Source organism: Triturus cristatus, chromosome 11 (genome assembly GCF_964204655.1).
Source record: "Triturus cristatus chromosome 11, aTriCri1.1, whole genome shotgun sequence".
In the NCBI taxonomy this organism is placed as follows: Eukaryota; Metazoa; Chordata; class Amphibia; order Caudata; family Salamandridae; genus Triturus; species Triturus cristatus.
In genome coordinates this window covers 1,101,096,106-1,101,117,348 of record NC_140594.1, presented here as the reverse complement: position 1 = coordinate 1,101,117,348, position 21,243 = coordinate 1,101,096,106, and the positions used below count along the sequence as shown (strand labels likewise).

At 42.8% G+C, this 21,243-nt stretch overlaps 1 protein-coding gene across 3 annotated transcripts in view; it reads left to right on the top strand.

Annotated features, from left to right (window-relative positions):
* LOC146786070 (dehydrogenase/reductase SDR family member 4-like) overlaps nucleotides 1-21,243 on the top strand; it is a 227,943-nt gene that overhangs the window by 109,092 nt on the left and 97,608 nt on the right. For all 3 annotated transcript variants that reach the window (XM_085635496.1, XM_085635497.1, XM_085635498.1), the window contains one exon: nucleotides 12,267-12,444. In XM_085635496.1, the coding sequence (XP_085491622.1) occupies nucleotides 12,267-12,444 (178 nt within the window). The remainder of the gene's footprint in view (nucleotides 1-12,266; nucleotides 12,445-21,243) is intronic.

The window sequence follows — 21,243 nt, the reverse complement described above, 5'->3', positions numbered from 1 at the left end:
AATTGGCTTTAAACAGGTCAGCAGGGATTAAGTCCATCCCCGGTGCTTTCCCCCGCTGAGTCAAGCCCAAGGCTAATTCAGTTTCATGTTCTGTGAAGATCAGGACCCCACCTTGATCAGACAATGTATACACACTACTTAACATTGTAGAAGATTCCGAGTTCTCAGACCTAAATTGGGCAGCATAAAAATCCACCCAGGTTTCGGGAGAAACATGATTTGTAGGCGTTTGGGAATCTGGGTCTCTGCCCCACTTTACAAGTTCCCAGAATTTAGTCTGGTTATTGGATGTAGATGCATCCAAAAGGTCGGACCAGTGCCTGTCTTCCCACTCTCTTTTAGCATTCCACTGGATTTTTTTATACTGTACCCTTGCTAGCTTGACATCGATCATAGCCCGAGACTTGACCGCTTTAACTAGTTGACTATAAGCCTCCCTACATTTCCCATTATACCACTTCTGACGGGAACCAAGTGTTTTTAACGGGCCTTTTGAACATGGAATGGATAAAAGAGATTTAAGCTGCTCAAAACAACATTCGTGAGACTCAATAACATAATCAAGACCGGCCCCCTCAGACACAATGGGCATGGGTTCGTTCACCGTATTGGTGACCAAATGTTTGATACTTTCGAAGAGAGTGACGTCCCCCACTAACTTAGACCATTTCAGCCTTCTTCGATCATTGGTCAGGGCGACTTCTCCTGTCCTAAGAGTATCTGGATCCTTCAATCTATTGATACCCGGCAGCCGTAGTCTAAGTGACAGCGGATTGTGGTCACTTTCTGGGCGGGATACCACTTCCATGTCTATCATGTATTGCCAGAATTCCAACTTTAACAAAATATAATCTATGCGGCTTTTCCTTAGACCATTATCATAAGTATCACAGGCGCATTGATCTGATATGGAGCGACCATTAACTGCCCTTAAGCCCCTATTCAAACATAAGACCATCCAGTTCAAAGCAGCCTCGGTCCCTTTAGCAATTTTATCAATTGATAAATCCGGAATGTTCCAGACAGCATCCTCTGCAGACCCCCAACTGTCCCCAACTGCCTGAAGCGGCTCAAAGGTGCAGTTCAGATCACCCGCTAAAACAAGAAAATTATCGCTTCCCAACCCATCGAAATACCTGTCCACTACGTCAACAATACCAGGGCAGCGGCCTCCAGGTAGACCTCGTGCATAGATGTTAATTATAATCAGGTCCCGATGGACAACATTACTCAATTTAATTCCCAAAAGGTCTTGATGTTCTACAAGTATTTCGGACAGATGGAATCCCAATGCCTGCTTCACCCAAATCAGTAACCCCCATGAAGCACGCCCTTTGCTACCGCTAATTGCAGGTTTAAAAAAATTAATAAACCCAACCCTGTGGATTGGAACCGTTGCCCAAGTTTCCTGGAGTAATATAATGTCGAATGTATCTATAAATTCCAACCACTCCCTAGAGTGTAGCCGACCCTTGATCCCAGCCACATTCCAGGAAGCTACCTTTAGTGTATCATATGGAGTTGTTACATTTCTTTTGGAAAATTGGGCCATTGGCACAGTAATAGCAGGGTTCTCCACTTCCCTCACTAGTTCTGCCCTTGTCTCCAGACTGAGAACCATACGTGCACTATCCACCCCCACGGTTGCCTCTATAATATGCTCAGCGGACGCTTCAACCGTCCCCCCTGTAAAGTTTAACATTAAGCCCCCCTCTTCAGCGTTCCCAGGGAAGGATTCCACCCTTTCGGGCCTAGTTGCCACATTCCTACAACACTCGACAATACAGTTCACCCTAGTTGGTGGATGTAGTCAATCAATGGCCTCTAGATCGGAAAGGGGGCCGTAGCGATTGAAAAGTAATGGGCGTTGGGGGAGGTAAGGTGTTCTGACAGTTGGACGCCTCCTATCTAGTAATCTCATGGGTGGGGGGCCTGATGGGAATTTAAGGTGTCTTTCGGGATAGAAGTAAGCAAGCCCCAGAATTTGTACATCCCCCAGTCTTGCAAACCTTACTTCCCTTCGAATAGACTCTACCACCCAAGGGTCCTTAAACGATACCAAGATACAATCACCCTCTAAATCTTTGGTCCCAAAACCCACCCAATCTACTGTCCTCACGAATAGAATTTCAGTTGAAGTTGATGGCGGGAGGGGGCGATTTTTATTAAGCCAGAATACTACTTTGTTGCGTAGGTCCCTGTCAGTCTCTGTAATACCCTCCTTTACAGGTGCTGCCCCAGTTAGCACAATGGTATATTGATTTGCTTCGGGGGGTAATCTGTACGAAGGTGAACATTCTTAGTAGCGTTCCCCCCAGTATGGGTATTGGAATTACGAATAATGGCTGGCTTTCCTAAGGAAGGCTGGGAAGAGGTACTAGGGGCGACGTTTACACTGTCTACCCGACCAGCCTGCTTGAACCCGTTGCGCCATTAACTTGGAGGTGGCCTTTCTGGGTTCCTGCACCGAGATGCCTACATCAGTAGTGCTAGTTTTGTCCCCAGAACCCCCCAGTGCTGTAGATTTGTTTGCTACAACCCCCGTTGCTTTACCAGAGCTGTCATTGTTTATACACTTAATTTTACTTGCCTGAGAAGTAGAAGCCCCCGCTACTGTGGAGGGGACGGATAACTTCTGAAGCAAGCGCATATTCGAGTTCACTACAGACTCCAAAGCATCAATTTTAACGGTCATCAACCTGGTTCGCTCCAAAACGGGAAGCAGGAGAGTTTTAATCATAGCCTCCATTTTTACCAACAGGATTTCATCGCTATTAAGACAAGTAGGGCATGAATCTGATGAACCAAGGGGAATTAGAGCGGGGCATAATACATTGGGAAGTACCGGGGGGAGTTGCGGAGCAGTGGGCAACAGCGAACCAACGGCACAAGTACTGTTAGAAACGTTTAACTTATGCAACTTCTGATCTCTCCCCCCCTGACGGCTCTGGACCTTTTTCCTTTTACGGGCTGTTTGTCTCGAAGGATCAACCACTACCGGTGGATTCAACTCAGAATTATTAACTATGTCCACACTATCTGAGCCCCTATCTTTACCCCCGCTATTCTGAGTATCATCCAAGCTCGAATCAATATTGTCTACAGAATGTAGAGAACCCACCCCTTCTCCTTCAACATGCGTTAGTGCCTCAGTCGCTACTGAGTATGAGCTATTAGGCAGGACTTGAGCCACAGGGCTAGAAATTGTAGCAAGGGCACCCAGAGAGGAACGCTTACCACTGACTAAATCTAGGGAAAGTCTTTTCTCAGCCATTGCTATTTCTTTTTCTAATATCCCAGTTGCTCGAGTTATGAAGGCATCAAGCGGTCCAGAAACTATCCCCTTAGAAGTTTGCAGTTGAACTGTACGATCTTTACCAGACCTTAAAGACATATTAAAGTATATTCAAGCAAACAATACCTAGAACAAACCACAATCTGTATTAATGGATGGATACCCTCTACGATGGGATCCAAAATAAGATAGGACAGAAAACCAATAATAGTAGGTACATTTTCCAGTCTATTGACATCACAGGACTTTACGTCTTGGATAAGTTATTTATACGTGTTCTAACCTTTAAAACCATAATCCTTGTAAGGGTGAACCACAAAAGTCACTAAATAAACCTGTATTAAACCCGCTAATAGTTTGGCACTAAAGCAGACAGGCTTCACTTAGAGACAATGTGTGAAACAGTTATTTTACTCTTTGACCAGAATCACCAATAATTGTGTGATTATTCCAGTTTGCACAATTAAGAGTAATTTGGGGGGAAATTAGCAAAGAATCAATTAATCCAGTGAGCGTAAGTGGCTGTACGGGCTTGTGATTGTGTTGTTTTGCATTTAGTGCTATTTTTTTTTTTAAAACAAATCCTAAATGTTGGGATGGAGTTGGGGACAATCCTATCCCCAAAAGCTCATTTAGCGAGAGTGAGATGCTGCTTGCACTATCATTCATGTTCTGCTGCATGTAGCGCTATTTCTTACTGCAAAATGCATCCCACGTCCATTTTGGATGTGAGGGCTCCTTTTTACACTAAGAAAATGGAGCTGAAAGCAGAATTACTCTTCTCGCATAATTCTGCAGGATCTTACAGAATTTGTAGGCAATTCCACATCATTATGCTACATGGAATATAACGAGTTACACCCACCCCAAATAAAAAGACAGCACGAGAACAATCTCAAACCAATTTTAAAGACAAGAGTAAAATTTAATAAATAAAATGACACCAAATGACAAAATCTAATCAGTAACACTGGAGTTATGGATTTTTAAAGTTTCAGGAGAAAATAGCACCAAAAAGCACACTGCAAAAAGCGCCGCCTGCAAGTATATAGTTGTGCTGTATCAGATAAAAATCACAAGTCTAGTTCGACTTCGAAGGAGCGTGAGTTGGAAACGGACCAGGTTCATCCAGTTCAAGAGTTTATATTCTCAAAGTCCAACTCCATGGGAGGGTCCTAGGCTGAAGCTTCGCATTGACAATGATATCTTTGTTACTATGGGGATTAGATTGCTGTTGGAGTTTGGAATGGGTAGGAAAAGTGGATGGTTGCTGTTTGGCGTGAAGAGAAGGTCAAAGTCGGAACTACCCATTGGTGGTAGACACTGTGGCTTTTGCTGACAGGAGGAAATGCTTGTGGTCCGAAAGAGCCCCCATTTCTTGATTTTTACCAGTAGATTGGTTATGAGAGAAGACGAGCACACTCTTATGCCAGTCAAGGGTCCAGGACTTAGGGGTCACTGCTTGGAGATCAGAGCTCACTCCTGAGGTGGTTAGCAGCAGGACCCAGGCTGATCCAGGTAGTGTTGGTCAGCTGGGCAGATGCAGGGAGGCCTCTGGAAGCATGTTGTATCCCAGTAGTTCAAACAGAAGGTCGGCCATGTGACCCTTGGAGTCACTTCTTGGGATCCTGAGTTCAAGGGAAGCAGGTACAGTCTTCCTTCTCCAGGCAGCAGGCTAGTCCTTTTTCTGAATCTTCCACAGACCCAGGAGTGTTCTGATGAGAGGATCTGAAGGTGCTACATTTATGACTAGTGGAAACCTTTGTGTGGGGGCAGCACCTGCCCTACTCCCATACTAGTTCTGCCCAGTTCTTCCCTCATCTCAGGGTTTAGCTTCAATCTGGCTAGGGAGACAAAGGCAAGGGCAGGCCTGGTGTCATGTTCCTTCATGTGTGCTGTAGACAGGGCGATCTGAAGTGTAACCAGGGCACAGCTCCTACTCAGCCATTCTGTATCAAAGAACCAATCCCTCTACTCTCATGTCCCTGTATCCCAATATCTGCAAGGAATACACAAGACCATTCACAGCCATGTGACCCTGGATACTGGCAGATAGGCACATTTGGTTTAGGCAGAAAAATGCCAACTTTCTTAAAGTGCAAAAGAAACAATTGATGGACGGAATGCTGAACAATGCAACATTCACCCCCAGTCACAAAGATCTGGGTTTAATCCATCATTCTTTTGATCACCACGCCGCCCCAGTTTGGACACAGCCACATGCAAATCAGTCTTGATCCTGTTCCTCATGGGAACACTTCAGCACGACAAGCCAGGTTCGTCCGGAAACAAGCATCCTGGGACCGGTTTCGGGGCATCACCCCTCATCAGCAAGGCTAGCTTGAATCCAGTGGTGCAGTGATGAATGTTTGCATTGTTCAGCATTCCGTCCATCATTTTTTCCTTTTGCTTTTGTCTCCCTAAGTGGAAAGGGTATGCACAGAGGTGGGTCCCTTGCTCACTACACCACATAGATTTAGGTTCTGGGGCCCTAGAGCCAAAGAAGGCTTGGGGAAGGGGGCTGCATGCCCTCACCCCTGTCTAATTGTATTTGGTCCCATGGGATAGGGGCCTTTTAAGGGTTGGGGGGAGGCCACAGGTTTCTCCCCTTTATATTGGATCTGGCCCTATGGAATGGGGTCCCCCGGGCCAATTAAGGGTTGGAGAGAGGGCTGCATGCCCTTCCCCTTAATATATATGTTTTGGCCCCAGGGGATGGAATTCCCGGGGCTAAGGCCAACGCTTTTCTATGCAAACCAAAGGCTGTGCAGGCTCTGAGATTGGCAGCCTACTTGGGGTTTAGCCACAGGGCCTGGTGGCAGGCCTAGCCCTTTGGCCAACCTCCCCACTACAAACAGCCAAAGGCTGTGTGCAGCGTGGGCTTGGTTGCCTGTCAGGGGAGGGTTGGCTGTCTCCGGGTGGGTTGGCCACAGTTCCAGGCCAAAGGCCCTGTTTTGAACCCCCTGCTGTGAATAGCCAAAGGCCGTGCACATCTTGGGGTTGGCAGCCTGTGGGGGGTTTAATCACAGTGCCGGCCGCAGGCCAGGATTTGCAAACAACCCACCACCAAGCACGGTAGAGGGCCACACGAAGCATTGGCTTGGCTTTACATATGATAATAAAATATTACATTGCCTTTTAAAAAAATCCTAGATATTCACAGAAAAAAATGTAACTTAAAGTAACATTATTGTTTGGTGTGATAAAAAGATCTGTTTTTGTTTAAAAAAATCTTTAGAAATTCGCTGAAAAAAGCAACGGTTAAAGTACCTTATTGTTAGGTGAATATATCAGTGACAACACTAACGAGTTGAACTCAAAAAACCTTCACCAGTTACAGTTCTGCTAATGGGCGCAAAATATGCAGCTCGTGCTGCAGTTTCATACTGGTAGCGCAAGCAGCACTAAAAAATCAGCGCGAACAGAGCCATGCGTTGAACAATAGCGTGGGGATGCCAACTCTCGCTTGCACTCCTCAGCTCTCATTTTCTGGAGCCTCACAGGGGAACATTTAAGTGATGGGAGGAATTGGGCTAGAACTCTGCATTACAGTGCAATGTAGAGTGAACAAAACTCCACCAATTCTGCTGGAGGAAAGAAACATTCCACCCATCCCTAAGATAACATGCCCTCCGTCATGCACTGCTTAAGTCCTCACATATTACATCACTCATGACATGTTCTATGATGTCATTTATGACATTACTGAAGCATCTCAAATTACATAATTGATGACATCACTGATTACATCATTCAACTTTCTTTTGTACACATTACTCTATAAAGTAGTATGACATTAGAGGCCTGAAAGTAAGTACAAAATAGCTGAGAAAATGATGACGCATAATTAATACCATCATAGATACAACTTCCTTAGGTGTAGCAAACATATGTTATGTGCAACATTGACCCTATACCATACATTTTAATGGGTAGATAGTTCACAATAAAAATCAACAACAGATATATGGAAAACCCACAATGCACACGGTGTTCAGTATGTATACAACTGTTCAGAGAATGCCAAGTTCCTCCAGATTTCAACGTCTGTTCCAAAATTAATGTCCTATAACAGATAGCTTTATCTGTATCAAATCCGACAGTCATCAAACCTACATTGAGAAATTAAGTTGATATGTGTAGAAAAGAGTGTACTGTAAACAGTGTTTACTTTATAGAGAGAGTTTACTTTGTACCACACTGTTTGCAGACAATGACACTCTCTTGAGAAATACACCACAGAGTATTAAAAATTATATACCATGAGCAGTATACACTCCATGAAATAATTATCAAAAAATACTCTATTCACTTAAAACAACCAAGGTCTGAAGGTGCTAAAGATCATATCACCTGCAGCCTTCATACAGTGGAGAAAACTTTACAGCCCATTTTCAGAAGCGCATGTACATAGGTTAGTACATAGTGGACACAGTTTCTATGTAATGTAGAAATTGTCATTCTGAGACGATTTTGTCTAATAACTCAAGGCTGCTTCCAGTACTTAGGGCCAGATGTACGACCAATTTTAGCATGCGGAAACAGGTTAGCGACCCCTTTGCGAATGCTAAAATTAGTATGGCCATGTACTAACACAATTTTGCGAATCACAAATGAATTGCTACTCGCAAAAAAGTGTTTAGAGACTCGCTTTTTGGAAGGGGCGTTCCCTTCCAAATAGCGACTCTCTAACCCATGTACTAATGTTTCGCAACCGCAATTGCGGTAGCAAAACACTCGCAATTACCACCTACTTCAAGTAGGTGGCAATTCCCCTTCGCAAATGCATGCGAAAATATTTTTTAAGGGCAGGCAATGGTCCCAGGGACCACTGCCTGCCCTTAAAAAATGAAACTAAAATGTTTTATTTTTATTTTTTTAGATGCAGCCCGTTGTCCTTTAAGGGAAACGGGCTGCATTTAAAAAACAAAAAAAGCTGCCCCAGAAATGGTGGTCTGCTGAGCCCAGCAGGCCACCATCCCTGGGAGGCACAGCCATTCCCAATGGGGTCGCAAACTGCAAGTGCCTCATTAATATTATTGAGCCTCGCATTTTGCGACCCCCATTGGGAATCGCAATCAGTGTCTCTGACACTGTTATACATAGTAAATTGCGATCCACAACTTGCAATCAAGCGCAAATTGCGAGTCGCAATTTACTAGGGTCGTACATCTAGTCAAGTAGAATTTTTGCATTTTACATTCACAGTACTGCAAATTTAAAAAAGCTAAAGCATTCTAATTAGCTGAAAAGGCTTTTTTCCCAATGGCCACTTCGGTACCGTTGGACTGGTACCTGTCCAGTGGTACGGAGGAATCTGATCGGCTGGCCACAACATCAGCCGAAATGTTGTAGCCACCATTACAGGACACGGGTGCTCAGTCGTCCTGTCATGAAGTTAACAAAAAATAAGTCATAAAGGGACAGAGTGGCCGCACCCTTACCACCTGCCCGTGGTTGGGGGTCCCAGAAAGTACTACCTTGGGGCCAAATCATTTTTCTTCCATGCCACAGGCTCCAAACTACTCTTACTGGACGCAGTGAGGAGTGTCTTGAATTAGCTCAAGTCCACAAACTCTGTAGAATATGTCACAATGATTGTATAATGTCATCATTAATGTCATTTGAGATGTGATCTCTGATGAAATCAATTATGTTCCTTAATGTGTCACAAGTGATGTATTTTGTGAGGTCATAAGCAGTACATGGCAGGGGAGTAAGCATTAAATGGTGATTTCACTGATATTTTTTATTTCAGAACAATAGCTGTTATATCATTACAAGGCCTAACTATAATGTCACTTTAACCTCTGTCATGCAGTTGCAAAAGATCTTCCATAAGAAAGGCATTTTATTCTTTAATAACTTTTGCACAAACCTTTCTTTAAAAAAAGCACATCTGATCCAGCGGCGTACCAACAACAGATACTCTACTACCATAAACTCACCTGGGCCCATAAACACACACAAATTGAGTAAACCGCTGGAGCCAATTTTATAGGTTTCATAACATTCAGGATTAGTTATTCGGTACCTCTGTTCATCTCTAACTAACCCTTCATTGATCCAAAAGTTCTTTCCTTAGGTCAATGGACCATTTGTTGAACTAGTTGATGGTCAAAAGAACAACATTCTGACTATTCATTGGAATTTTAAGTAAATAACCAAAGATTCAGGAAATTTTAAATCTTTATCTAAATTTCAAGTGCATGTGAACCATCTCAAATACACAGGGCAATTACAATCATTCAGTGGAGAGAAAAATCAATTATTATCAATCAAACATAACATGGACTTACTCAATGAACAAATGTCTAAGGAAAAGAGAGGATAGAGAGAAAAAGTCATATAGCTAAATCACGAAATGTATAGTTAACAAGAATGGTGTGAAGACCAACCCCCTGGCCAAATGGCTGGTGAGGGTCCCCTAGGATAGATCAGGAGACAAAAGCTTCATGACAGGAATCAGGACAGGATAGTGGACCTCTCTAATCGTGCTGCATCCCTATCTGACACTCTCTTCTTCCTCGAGATTCTTCCGCGATCTTCAGCTCTCTAAGCTCCCCTTCCCCAGCAACAGCAACTCCAGCTACATGGACAGCATTCACGAGCTCTGCTACAGCGTCTCCATCCGCATTCAGCAAATCTCCATCTGACTAACTAACTAAAGCTATCTCAATTATACCTTTCGTTCTTCATGTTCCACCCACTAAAGTTTCAATATCGTAAAAATATGAAATATGATTGGTCAGGCAAGGGGGGGAAGATCATCACACCATGCTTACATGTCATCAAAAGCAATACAACTATTGTTCGTAAACCAGTCCTCTTAATTGTTATTCATAGTTTTTAGTTCACACACACATTTATTTTTATTTGTTACTTCATTATAACATTCTGTATGAAAGTCCACTTCGTTGAACTCTTCACCATCCGTTCCCAGGATCTAACATTCTGCGACCTTGGCTTCTGTTCAACATTCGTGTCCTCATTCCGGGTTAACTTCCAGCGGACATGCGCAGTCTCCCTTTACTCAGCTTACTTCAGTCATACATGAGAGGCCGAAATGTGCACTAGTCAGAAAGTCAGAAAGACAAATATTAAGTTCACAGATAAATGGTTTCACAGTATACCACCCGCCTCTACTCTATTCCCATTTACTTATTAATACTTTCCGCGCATTAGAGTTAGTAAAATAGCTCGTTTCGTTTAAGCTAAGCATATGCCATGCATGCGAGCCTTTAAGATTCCATTTTTAAAGTTTCTGCTCATGCGCAAGAATTTCCCTCCAAGCGATAGCTTGTCATACTGTGTAGATGCAGTTGACGCATGCGCAGTAAAGATTTCCTGTTTAAAGCGGTTTTAGTTCTTCGTTCATGTTATCCACGTTAGTAAACACATAAGCAAGCCACACTAACCCGCGTATTCATGTGGTGCGTATTAATTTTACACAAACAATCTTTAATAACTTGATAGTAAATTAAAGGAGCGGATTACGTCGGAGCAAGTCTCTTTTCTACGTGTCCTTGCTCCATCATATCCACTTTGACCCCCTCATATAAGTTTCGCACAGATCCATCAATTGGGGGCCAAGAAAAAGCAGAGTCTCAAAACTGTAATTTCCCTATGTTAATTTCTGTTGCAAAGTTTGCTCTCCGATGCAGAAAAAAGTGAGTGACAAATTACACCAAATTTGGTAAAAAGTTAGGACTTTACTCATACAGCATGACTTTTGTTATTTAGAGTAAATTTGTTCAGCCATTAAAAAAAATAGAATTTCAAAAGATAGTCTAGGTGGACAAGTAGGGGTTAAGACTCGTAAAAGATAGAGATATCTGGACCGTTGGTTCAGATAGCCATCCATTGAAAATAAATGGGTAGATGCTGACTGGGCTCACCAAAACATGGAGAATATGTCGTGCCAGGCATTACAGGACTTGGAGACTTGGTCCTGGAGTCCTGAAAAAATAAACCTAAGGCCAGGTGGGCACACCCGGATTCCCAAGGACATGTGGGGGATCCCATGGGGACACCCCATTAAGTCAAAATGTAAAAACAAATATTTCAGCTTGATGGTACCACAGTACCCGGTAACTGATAATGTAGTAACCAGTTAGATACCCAGTCCGGTACCTCATTGCTGCGGTTCTGGTACCACAGTACAGATTTTTGTTTTAAAAAAAGAGACATGTCTGTTCATGGATCAGACCCTGCAGTGAACTGCCATGGTGCAGGCCATATGTCATGCACAGTGGGCGTGGGGGCCATGCAGTCGGTTATGTGCAGGTCCAACCCACCTCTGTGCATGATTGAAGGCTCTGCACATTGGAGCACTGTGAAGGGTTGCTCACGGGTTGCCCACTGGGATTGGACACATGCTCAACTTTGAATATGATCAAAACTAAAATTCACTGAAAAAGCAAAGGTTAAAGTGATATTCTAGTTAGGTATGGTAATAGGATCTTTGCTTACTTTGCTTTCTTTGAAAGAGACCCAGACATTCACTGAGAAAGCAAGGGTTTAGGTTACATTATAGTTGTGTTGAACCAGGCCTTGTGAAAGGCTTAGGGTCATAGAATTTAGCACTGTATTACAGCTACGTAACATGGGCACAAGCCCAGATATTATCTGGTGCATAATCTAATGTCAACAGAAGCTTCGGCTTTTCTCAGAGATTTGTTGACACACGCTTTGGCTCTGAGCCATGACCTAGTTTGAAACATGACTCTGCATCCCACATCAGTTGCACTCAGAACTTACCTTATTTAAGACGGCATACTACTTCACATTTGTACATTCTGTTATATGTCCATCAGAGTGACAATGCCAAAAAAAATTTTTAAACCTGTAAACATGGTCATTTGGTTCCATATCAAAGGACCTTCTCCTATAGGGTCAGTGTGTACGAAAATATGAATAGAGAAATAGTTTTATAACAGTCTGCCAGTTGTTGACCTGTTATCTCTTGCAGGATTGGGCTTGCAGTTGCCCGTCGCCTGGCACAACAGGGGGCCCATGTGGTTGTGAGCAGCCGTAAGCAGGAGAACGTGGACAAGGCAATCAACAAACTGAAGACAGAGAACCTCTCTGTTTCAGGAACCGTCTGCAATGTCACAGACAAAGACCACAGGAAGAATCTTGTGGAACTGGTGAGTGGAAACTTTACCCAAACCCAATACAACCTAAGCGAGACCATGAATGGTTCCTTCTGGGAGTGGGGGAGCAATTCAAAATAATGGGAAGATTTTTGACATTGCTAATTTCTGAAAACTCAAACACAAAGTACAATTCAATTTGATTTCTCAGTATTCCAAACATTTGAAAGTGAAATTAACACATTTTTTTGAATGGAAACAGCACTTTTCATGGCAATTACAAATATGAAGAAAGTGAGAAATTGTGTTTCTGTATATTATAATGTTCTGTTAAAGGTAATCATTTGGTTACTCTAAGAAACAAGGGTACTTGTTGAGGGGGGTAACTACCTCCCTAATGTATTAATCACAGTCCTTGTCAGGGTGAACCACTAAAGTCACTAAATTAACCTGAATTTTATACCTTGTACCTATGGTACAGAGCAAACAGGATTTCTTAGAAGCTATGCATAATGTTTTTATGCAGTATCAAAACAGTAATAAAGTCAAAACAAATCTAAATAAAAATCACAAACCACTTTAGAAAAATGGAGTAAATTCAAAAAAATGAAATGAAAACAAAAAGACAAAAGTCCAATAAGGGGACCCAAGATATGAGATTTTTAAACATGTAAGGTTATAAATAGCAGCAAAAACGTTATGCGCCAAATATGGTCAACTGGTCATGGCAGATCAGGACCTAGGCATGATCTGAGGCTGACTGCAATGGGGCATGGGTTAGCTACAGAAATCAGGTTCTACCCAATCAAACGTTTTACCTGCGGACTAGGGGCCAGATGTACGACCTTGTTTAGCAGTCGCAAATGGGAAATCAGGCGGTGTGTGGCTGCTAAAATTCGATGTAGCATGTACCAATCCTATTTGCGAGTTGGTAACCTGTTACCAACTCTCATAATAGGTTTTGCGAATCGCTATTTGGAAGGGGCATGCCAAATAGCGAGACGCAGGGTGATGCAAAATTGTTTTGTAACTTTAAATGCGGTCACAAAACAATTGCAGTTACCTCCAATTTCAAATTGGTGGTAAGCCAGTCGCAAACGGGAAAGGGTCCCAAGGGGACTCCTTTTCCTTTGTGAATGGCAGTGAACATGTTTTGTAAGAGCAGGCAATGGTCCCACGGACCACTGCCTGCTCTTAAACAATTAAACGGAAACATTTCATTTCTATTTTTGAATGCATCCCATTTTCCTTTAAGGAAAACAGCCTTCATTTCAAAAATAAGAAAAATGCTTTATTTAAAAAGCAGTCACAGATATGGGGGCCTGCTGACCCCAAGTATAAAGAAAGTGGCAATCCTCTCAGAGGTCATGAAAGTAAAATGCTGGTGAGACGATGTTTATATTTACAGTAGGTTTATTACGTCAGGCAGACAGCATGTGTAACAAGAATGGTCTAGCAGTTGAATGGCCACCGCCAGCAGGCTTCCCCCATATATATCACAAGTAGCTTTCAAACCCTGCATTTTCACCCCGCCCCTGAGCCAGTGCGTTACAACCACTGATGCCACATATGAAAAGGCATCCCCTTGAGCCAGCTCAATGCAACCGCTGCTGCTACATATGAGAATTACAAGAGTACCACAAGCATGTCACGTTCATGTCACCCTTACAATGGCGCTAAGGTGCGAACAATAACACAGGACATGAATGCAAGAAAATGCGCATACATTCATGTACCACACCTTCCCCTTTTTTATGTTAGTACATTATCCTGGAAACTTTAAAGGTGGGCGTCTCACTCTCAAATCTCTGGGTGCACCCTTAGTATTGTTAGTCACAATCAGCTCCACATTTTTACTGCAGTCCACTTCCTTCACGTCTACAAACACATTGTTGCTTAGATTATCCAGACTTCCCACTTTCCCTTTAAATAATGACACCTGGTTAAGATTCAAAACAGTCCCATCATCTACATGCACAGCATTACTGAAAACTTGAATGACCCGAATGGGATCAGACCAAATGCCAAACACTTTACCATCGGTCCTGGATTTCCTAACACAAGCCACATCCCCAACATCCACCTTTTGTTTACTCACACTACCTTTCCTATTCCTCAAATCCTGTTTCATCTTAAGCTTATATTCCTCCATTCTGCGTCGAATCCCTACAATATCCAACTCAGCAGCCTTTTGTTCTTTTTCATCTTTAACAACCAAGGTAATATTCATGATCCTGGTTTGCGTCCCCTCAATAATTCAAAAGGACTTACTGAAGTAACAGAATTGGGTGAAGTTCTATATGCCAAAAGCCTAGATTGTAAAGCATTTCTCTAATTGAGACCACCCTTAATAGAAAATTGGATACCTTCCCACTTGGCCATCTGCTTCAGGATGGAACACCACCATTCTTCTATATATCACACTTCACTTCTCAAAGAAATCCTCCATGCTTTTACTGGTGAATTGAGGGACATTGTCAGTAACTATTTCTTGGGGAATACCCTCCAAACAGATGACTTGATCTAAAAACTAAATCACACCATCAGGAGTTACTTCCCTTACTATCTTGAGCTCTGGCCACTTGGAATAGTAGTCAATTATTACAGTGCCAACAGCTCCTTGTCTGGGTAAAACAGCAAAGGGACTAATGATATAAGTACCTAACTTATGCCATGGTGCATCAGGGAACTCAATAGGTTGCAGCTCAGTACACAAAGCCCTAGCAGACTTATCACGGAGGACACAGTTACTACATAATCTCACTTGTCGTTCAACACAACTATCAATACCAGGCCACCTGAAATGCTCCTTAATCCGCCTCCTAGTGCTTGAAATGCCCATGTGACCTTCCTGAGCTAATGTGATCATTTTCTCTCTCAATTTAAATGGAGGCACAAATTTGTCATCCCTAACAATAATATCATTCTTAATTGCCAATTCTTCCCGTACCTTAAAATACTCCATGATATTACCATTCAATTTCCTTTCTTCAGCCATCCTTGTAAAATACAGTGTAATACCAATTAAAGTTAATTATCTTTTCCCATTTCCTCCATCCCTTTTCCTTCTTGAACGATGGGAAACATACTACCAATCAAATGTTGTTTTTTAAGGTAAAGGCTACTTCACAATCTTCCTTGTTTATATCCTCATTCCCAACAAAAGGTAACAGCAATCTAGATATTCAGCCAGACATTCAGCCAGCATGTACATTACTTTTTCCATTCACAAATTCCAAATCGCATTGAAAACTTTGTAGTCTGAAAGCCAATCTCGCTAATCTTGCGGACATGGTAAGGCCTCCTCCTTGTGCCTTCATGTGAACCAGAGGTTTATCGTCTGTCTTAATTATAAATCTAGTGGCCCACAAAAAGGTTCTGAAATGGTCAGCACCCCAAACACAGGCTAGCACCTCCCTTTCAATCACAGAGTAATTTTTTTCTGCATTCTTTAAAGCCCTGGAAGCATATGCGGTACCCAGTCCACTGTTGCTGCCGTCAACCATTGCTACACATTGTTTGCCAACAATGGAAAGTTTTAAACAAGGAGCATCCACCACAAATTCTCTCAAAGTAAATGTAAATGCAATCATCATCTCTTCCATCCAGATACATTTTGCAATTAGTAAACATCTGAATATCTCCACTGCGGATACATAATTAGGAATAAAATTAGTGTAGAACTATATCAGGCCTAGAAATGCCACAAGTAGCTCCTTAGAGTTTAGTACAGGAACATTGATGAGGATATCAACATGTTTTATTTTTTTTGGTTTGATACTATTTCCACTAATGTTGTGTCCTAAATATTCTACATCCAGTTTTTTAAGTCTGCATTTATCAACTCATAAGGGGAAACCCCTTGATGATAAAGCCAAAAGAACCTTCTTCAGGTTATAGCCATGTTCTTCATCATACTTCCCAAAAATAAGAATGTCATCCTGAAATGCTACTGCACCTGTCATCCCTTCACGAGTTTCTTTCATGAGCCCCTAAAAAACAGAAGCTGCACTGGCATGTGACAAAATCTGAATAAAACTGAATATAAGTGGTCAAATTCTTAGAATCATCATCAAGAACAACTTGGTGGTAGGCACTGGCCAGATCAATACAAGATAGCACTTGCGCCCCCACTAGGTTAGTGACCATTTCGTGCAAGTTGGAAGGGGGTGAGCATCAACCCAAATACAACTATTGAGACTGCGCAAGTAAACACACAATCTCAATTCGCCAGAGTGTTTTACCGAAACAAAAACAGGAGATACCCATGGTGATGATTTAATGGGTTCTATTATGTTTTTGTTGCACATGTTACATAACATATCCTTAAGTTTACTTGAATGAACTCAGAGTTATCCTCACTTTTAGTAGTGTGGGAACCAATAGAAAAGACCTGGGGATTAGTTCTGGGATCTAACCATATGCCAATCTCCTCTTGGCGTGGCCATCCTAAAAGTGATTGCCCATTTCTTGCCAAATACATTTTTCCAAATTTGCGATGGCCTGTAAATTCCCGATTAACCCAAAAGTACTCTACCAAATACATTTTGTGACCAGTGTAACCGCCAGGAGTGATATCTAGGGGAAATAAACATTTATCAGGCCAGTTGTTCTTGAGGATATCTAGGGAAATTATGGTGTACCAAGCATACAAGTCCACTACAACATGTACACTAATACCAGCAATGTTAATATCACACAAAGGAAATTTGGCTATCTTCTCATTCCCACAAATATTCAAAACAGTATTACCATCTTCTTCATAATGGCCATTTAGACTCTCATTATCTTCATAACCATGAATAAAGTTTACTCTTCTGGGAGCTGATTTGCAAACTCTACTGAAATGTCCTTTCTTGCCTCACCTAGAGCATATCTTATCAACTGCCAGACATACCTTTGCATTGCCTAAATGGCCTCTTCTACCACATCCATAACATATATTGACACTCCTCCTGCCTTCTTGTCTTACCTCTTTGTACTATTCGTGAACATTTCTTTGTAAACATCACTCTTGGGTGGATAAAATCCTTATAAGCAATATGCACCTCATATCGTTCTGTACCTCTTACCTCCCGTACACATTTTTCTGAATGCTCAATGGCTTTTATAATATCAAAGGCAGCATTCAAGGACATGTCAGAGGAAATCCATATTCTTTCCTGAATTTTCTTATTATAAGTTTTCATTAAAATGTGGTCCCTTAGAACCTGTTCATATAAAATATGCTTCAAATCGCACGTGACAGCAAGGGATCTCAAAACAGAAACATAATCCCCAATGGATTAATCAGTGTGTTGTTTCCTTGAATAAAATATAAATCTCTCCATGGCAATATTGGTTTTCTTACCATATCTCAAACCCAGATGTTTAGATGCATATTGGAATACATTCATATTGCCAGGATTAATTAACACAGGTACATTTATAAACTCTACTAAACCATTCCACCTAAACAGTGGTTTCATACAGCTAATTTTCTATCCGGTTCACATTCCTCCCCTTCTAATACATCACATCAGCTTAGAATACAGGTTCCCATATTTCCCAATCCATGGGTGGTTTCCCAGGAACATAAAGACAAGATGGGGGTGGTACAATTCCTGGCATAATGTTAATTCCTTAATACTTTTTACCAATTACATGTGATGAGAATGCAATGTGTATGTATGAATTCCTGAAAAGAGAAGAATAATTAATAAAAATATATATATATAAAATAACATATGTGGTCACCTTTGCCTAGGAGAGGAAAGTCAGGAAGGTGTGTGCATCATCGTGAAAGAAATACACACTAAGTAAATAAATCCAATTGGAAGATAATGCAGAATCCAAGCATTGCCGCTAAACCTCTTCTAACTCATATGGTTTCCAAATCAAACCTCCAACAGAGCTCCAAACCTTGTGAAACAAAAACTTTCAGTGTTTACTTAGCTGGCTGTACACACATTGCGAACGGCATGACAGCGATGAATGAGCCACATGCAAACTACTCCGTTTCCCATAACGACAAGAGCACCACCACGCTAAAAAGGGAAATGACGTCAGTGGCAATCCTCAAATGAAATAGCAGAAAGAGACCTCGGATACGATAAACCGAAGCAATGCTTAATACAGCCAATCCAAAAGGAGGTAATAATCTCAGCCAAATTTCAATCAATCTACGTTGATGTTGCTCCGTACCCAATCCGAGGAAGAAATTTGAGCCACAACTTCAACCAATGCCAATCAGAGGCTGAAAGTAAACGGAGCTAGGTGAAGAATCCCAGTAACAAATACAAGTAGATTAATCCAACAAAACGACACATGTAGCTCCTGCTCGTTACCAGTAAAGAAAGTGGCAATACTCTCGGAGGTCATGAAAGTAAAACGCTGGCGAGATGGTGGTTATTTTTTTCAGTAGGTTTATCCCATACGGAGTTACAGGGCGATCTGGAGGCAGAAGGGTACAGTAAGGGTACCTCTGCGACAGGCGGTACAGTAAGGGTACCCCTGTCCGGCACAGTAAGGGTGCCCGAGCCAAGGTCCGGGAGCCGAAGGAGGTTCTGGGAAGACCGCGACGGCGCCCCGTTAGTCCTACGGGCGGTTGGGGGGGCCTGACCAACCGGGGGTGTACCACAACACGCTCCGCCCCCGTTAAAAGGGGCGGGAGTATTAGACAGATCACGTGATCCAAAGGAGGATCTGGAAAAATGTGCCGCACTGCAGGGCATCGACCCACCGTGCGTGCTGGCTCGCAAGGCGGGCGGAGCAGCGAGGGGCTGCTTGCCCTGGATCGCCCGTAAGATAACCCACTTATCGTCATACTTATGTTGTATGAAATAAACCTGCGACAGTTCTTCACCCATAATGAAAGTGTCAGTGTAATCTTTGGGTGACATCTGTGCATGCGTGTTGTGTGGAGCGGATGACGGTGTGGTCACTAGAGACCTCGGATACGATAAACCGAAGCAATGCTTAATACAGCCAATCCAAAAGGAGGTAATAATCTCAGCCAAATTTCAATCAATCTACGTTGATGTTGCTCCGTACCCAATCCGAGGAAGAAATTTGAGCCACAACTTCAACCAATTCCAATCAGAGGCTGAAAGTAAACGGAGCTAGGTGAAGAATCCCAGTAACAAATACAAGTAGATTAATCCAACAAAACGACACATGTAGCTCCTGCTCGTTACCAGTAAAGAAAGTGGCAATACTCTCGGAGGTCATGAAAGTAAAACGCTGGCGAGATGGTGTTTTTTTTTTTCAGTAGGTTTATCCCATAAGGCAGACAGCATGTGTAACAAGAATGATCCAGCAGTTTTATGGCCACTTCCAGCAAGCTTCCCCCATATATATCACAGGTAGCTTTCAAACCCCGCATTTACATCCCACCCTGAGCCAGCTCGTAACAACCGCTGCTGCCACATATGAAAGGGTATCCCCCCAAGCTAGCTCATTGCAACCGCTGCTGCCACATATGAGAATGACACATGCTCCACAAGTATGCCGCACTCATGTCACCCTCACAGGGGTGCTAAGGTGCGAACAATAACATGGCACATGAATGCAAGAAAATGTGCACATGCCCAAATAACACTAACAGGTCGCAAAATGCAACCTGCTTCATGTTTATTAATGAGGCAAGTCCTTTGAGACCCATTTGGGAATCTCAGATAGTGTCTCAGACACTATTATATATTAGAGATTGCGACTCGCAATCTCTAATGGTCATATATCTAGCCCTTAGTCTCTGGGATGAAAATCCTAAATCTTCAGTGGGACAAGACATCAGGCTGTGGCCAGAAAGGGCTTCATAAGATCGTACAGCCTTTGGATGAATTCTCAGTGAAGCGGTTGACTTTTGGCAGGAAAACTCAGAGTGGAAGGTAATTAAAATTCGTGCCCATGGACGGTCCTTCTCAGGCCAGACACTTTTGTTGTCTTTGATTGGTAAAGATTTCTACATTCATACTTAGGACCTTATAACGAGTTTGGCGAGACCGCCTGAAGACCTCATCTGCACCCGTCAGAAACCCACAGTGCTGGTGGTCTTTAGACAGCCGTATCACGAGTTAACCGTGGGGTCCGTGGTGAGACTTTGGTGGTCTTGCGGCAGTAGTGATTACGTTTCCATATGTATCAATACCTGTGTGTGTATTTCGACTGCATATGTGTCGAATGCACACATATGCATGATACATGGGGAAAAATAACACCTACGCAATTGCCGGAGTCGGATCCATAATTTGCCTGTCCAGGGAATGGTACAAGGAGGACTTGCCTGTAGATCGCCACAAACAGGGTCATATTCTTTGGGGGAAAGATGCTGCTGTGAAGGGGGACCTGAAGAAAGTGATCCATGTTTAACTCTGCCTGGAAAAACATGAAACGGGTGAGTATGCACCCCAAATCCTTTGTTCCCGCTCACTCGAAGCTGGCGGTTGGACCGCCGAGGTCTGCTCATCGGAAAGCCAAATCGTAATACGGACGGTGATGCTGCTCTTCAGGACTCCCCTATGGCAGCTACCTTTCCCCGACAGTGAACCCGGCAGTTGGTGGTGTGGTGACGGTCTTGGTGGTTCAGCCATGGTCTTCAGAAACGCAATCTACCAAACTCATAATTCGATAGTCGGACCGCCGAGGTCACCGCGGTCAGACTGCCACCACCGGTACAGAAATCCACAGTCTGCCAAACTCTTAATAAGGCCCTTAGTCACATTTTTTGAAGATTAGATTCTTCCAGAGTGCAAAAGCTGCATGTTGTAGCCAAAGAGGGCTCCACGAGGCCAGATACCTTCTGTGCTAGGTCCCCCTGATTTGGATTTGCTGCTGACCCAGCACTTGAGCGTCAAGACTTACTTCAGCAGAAGG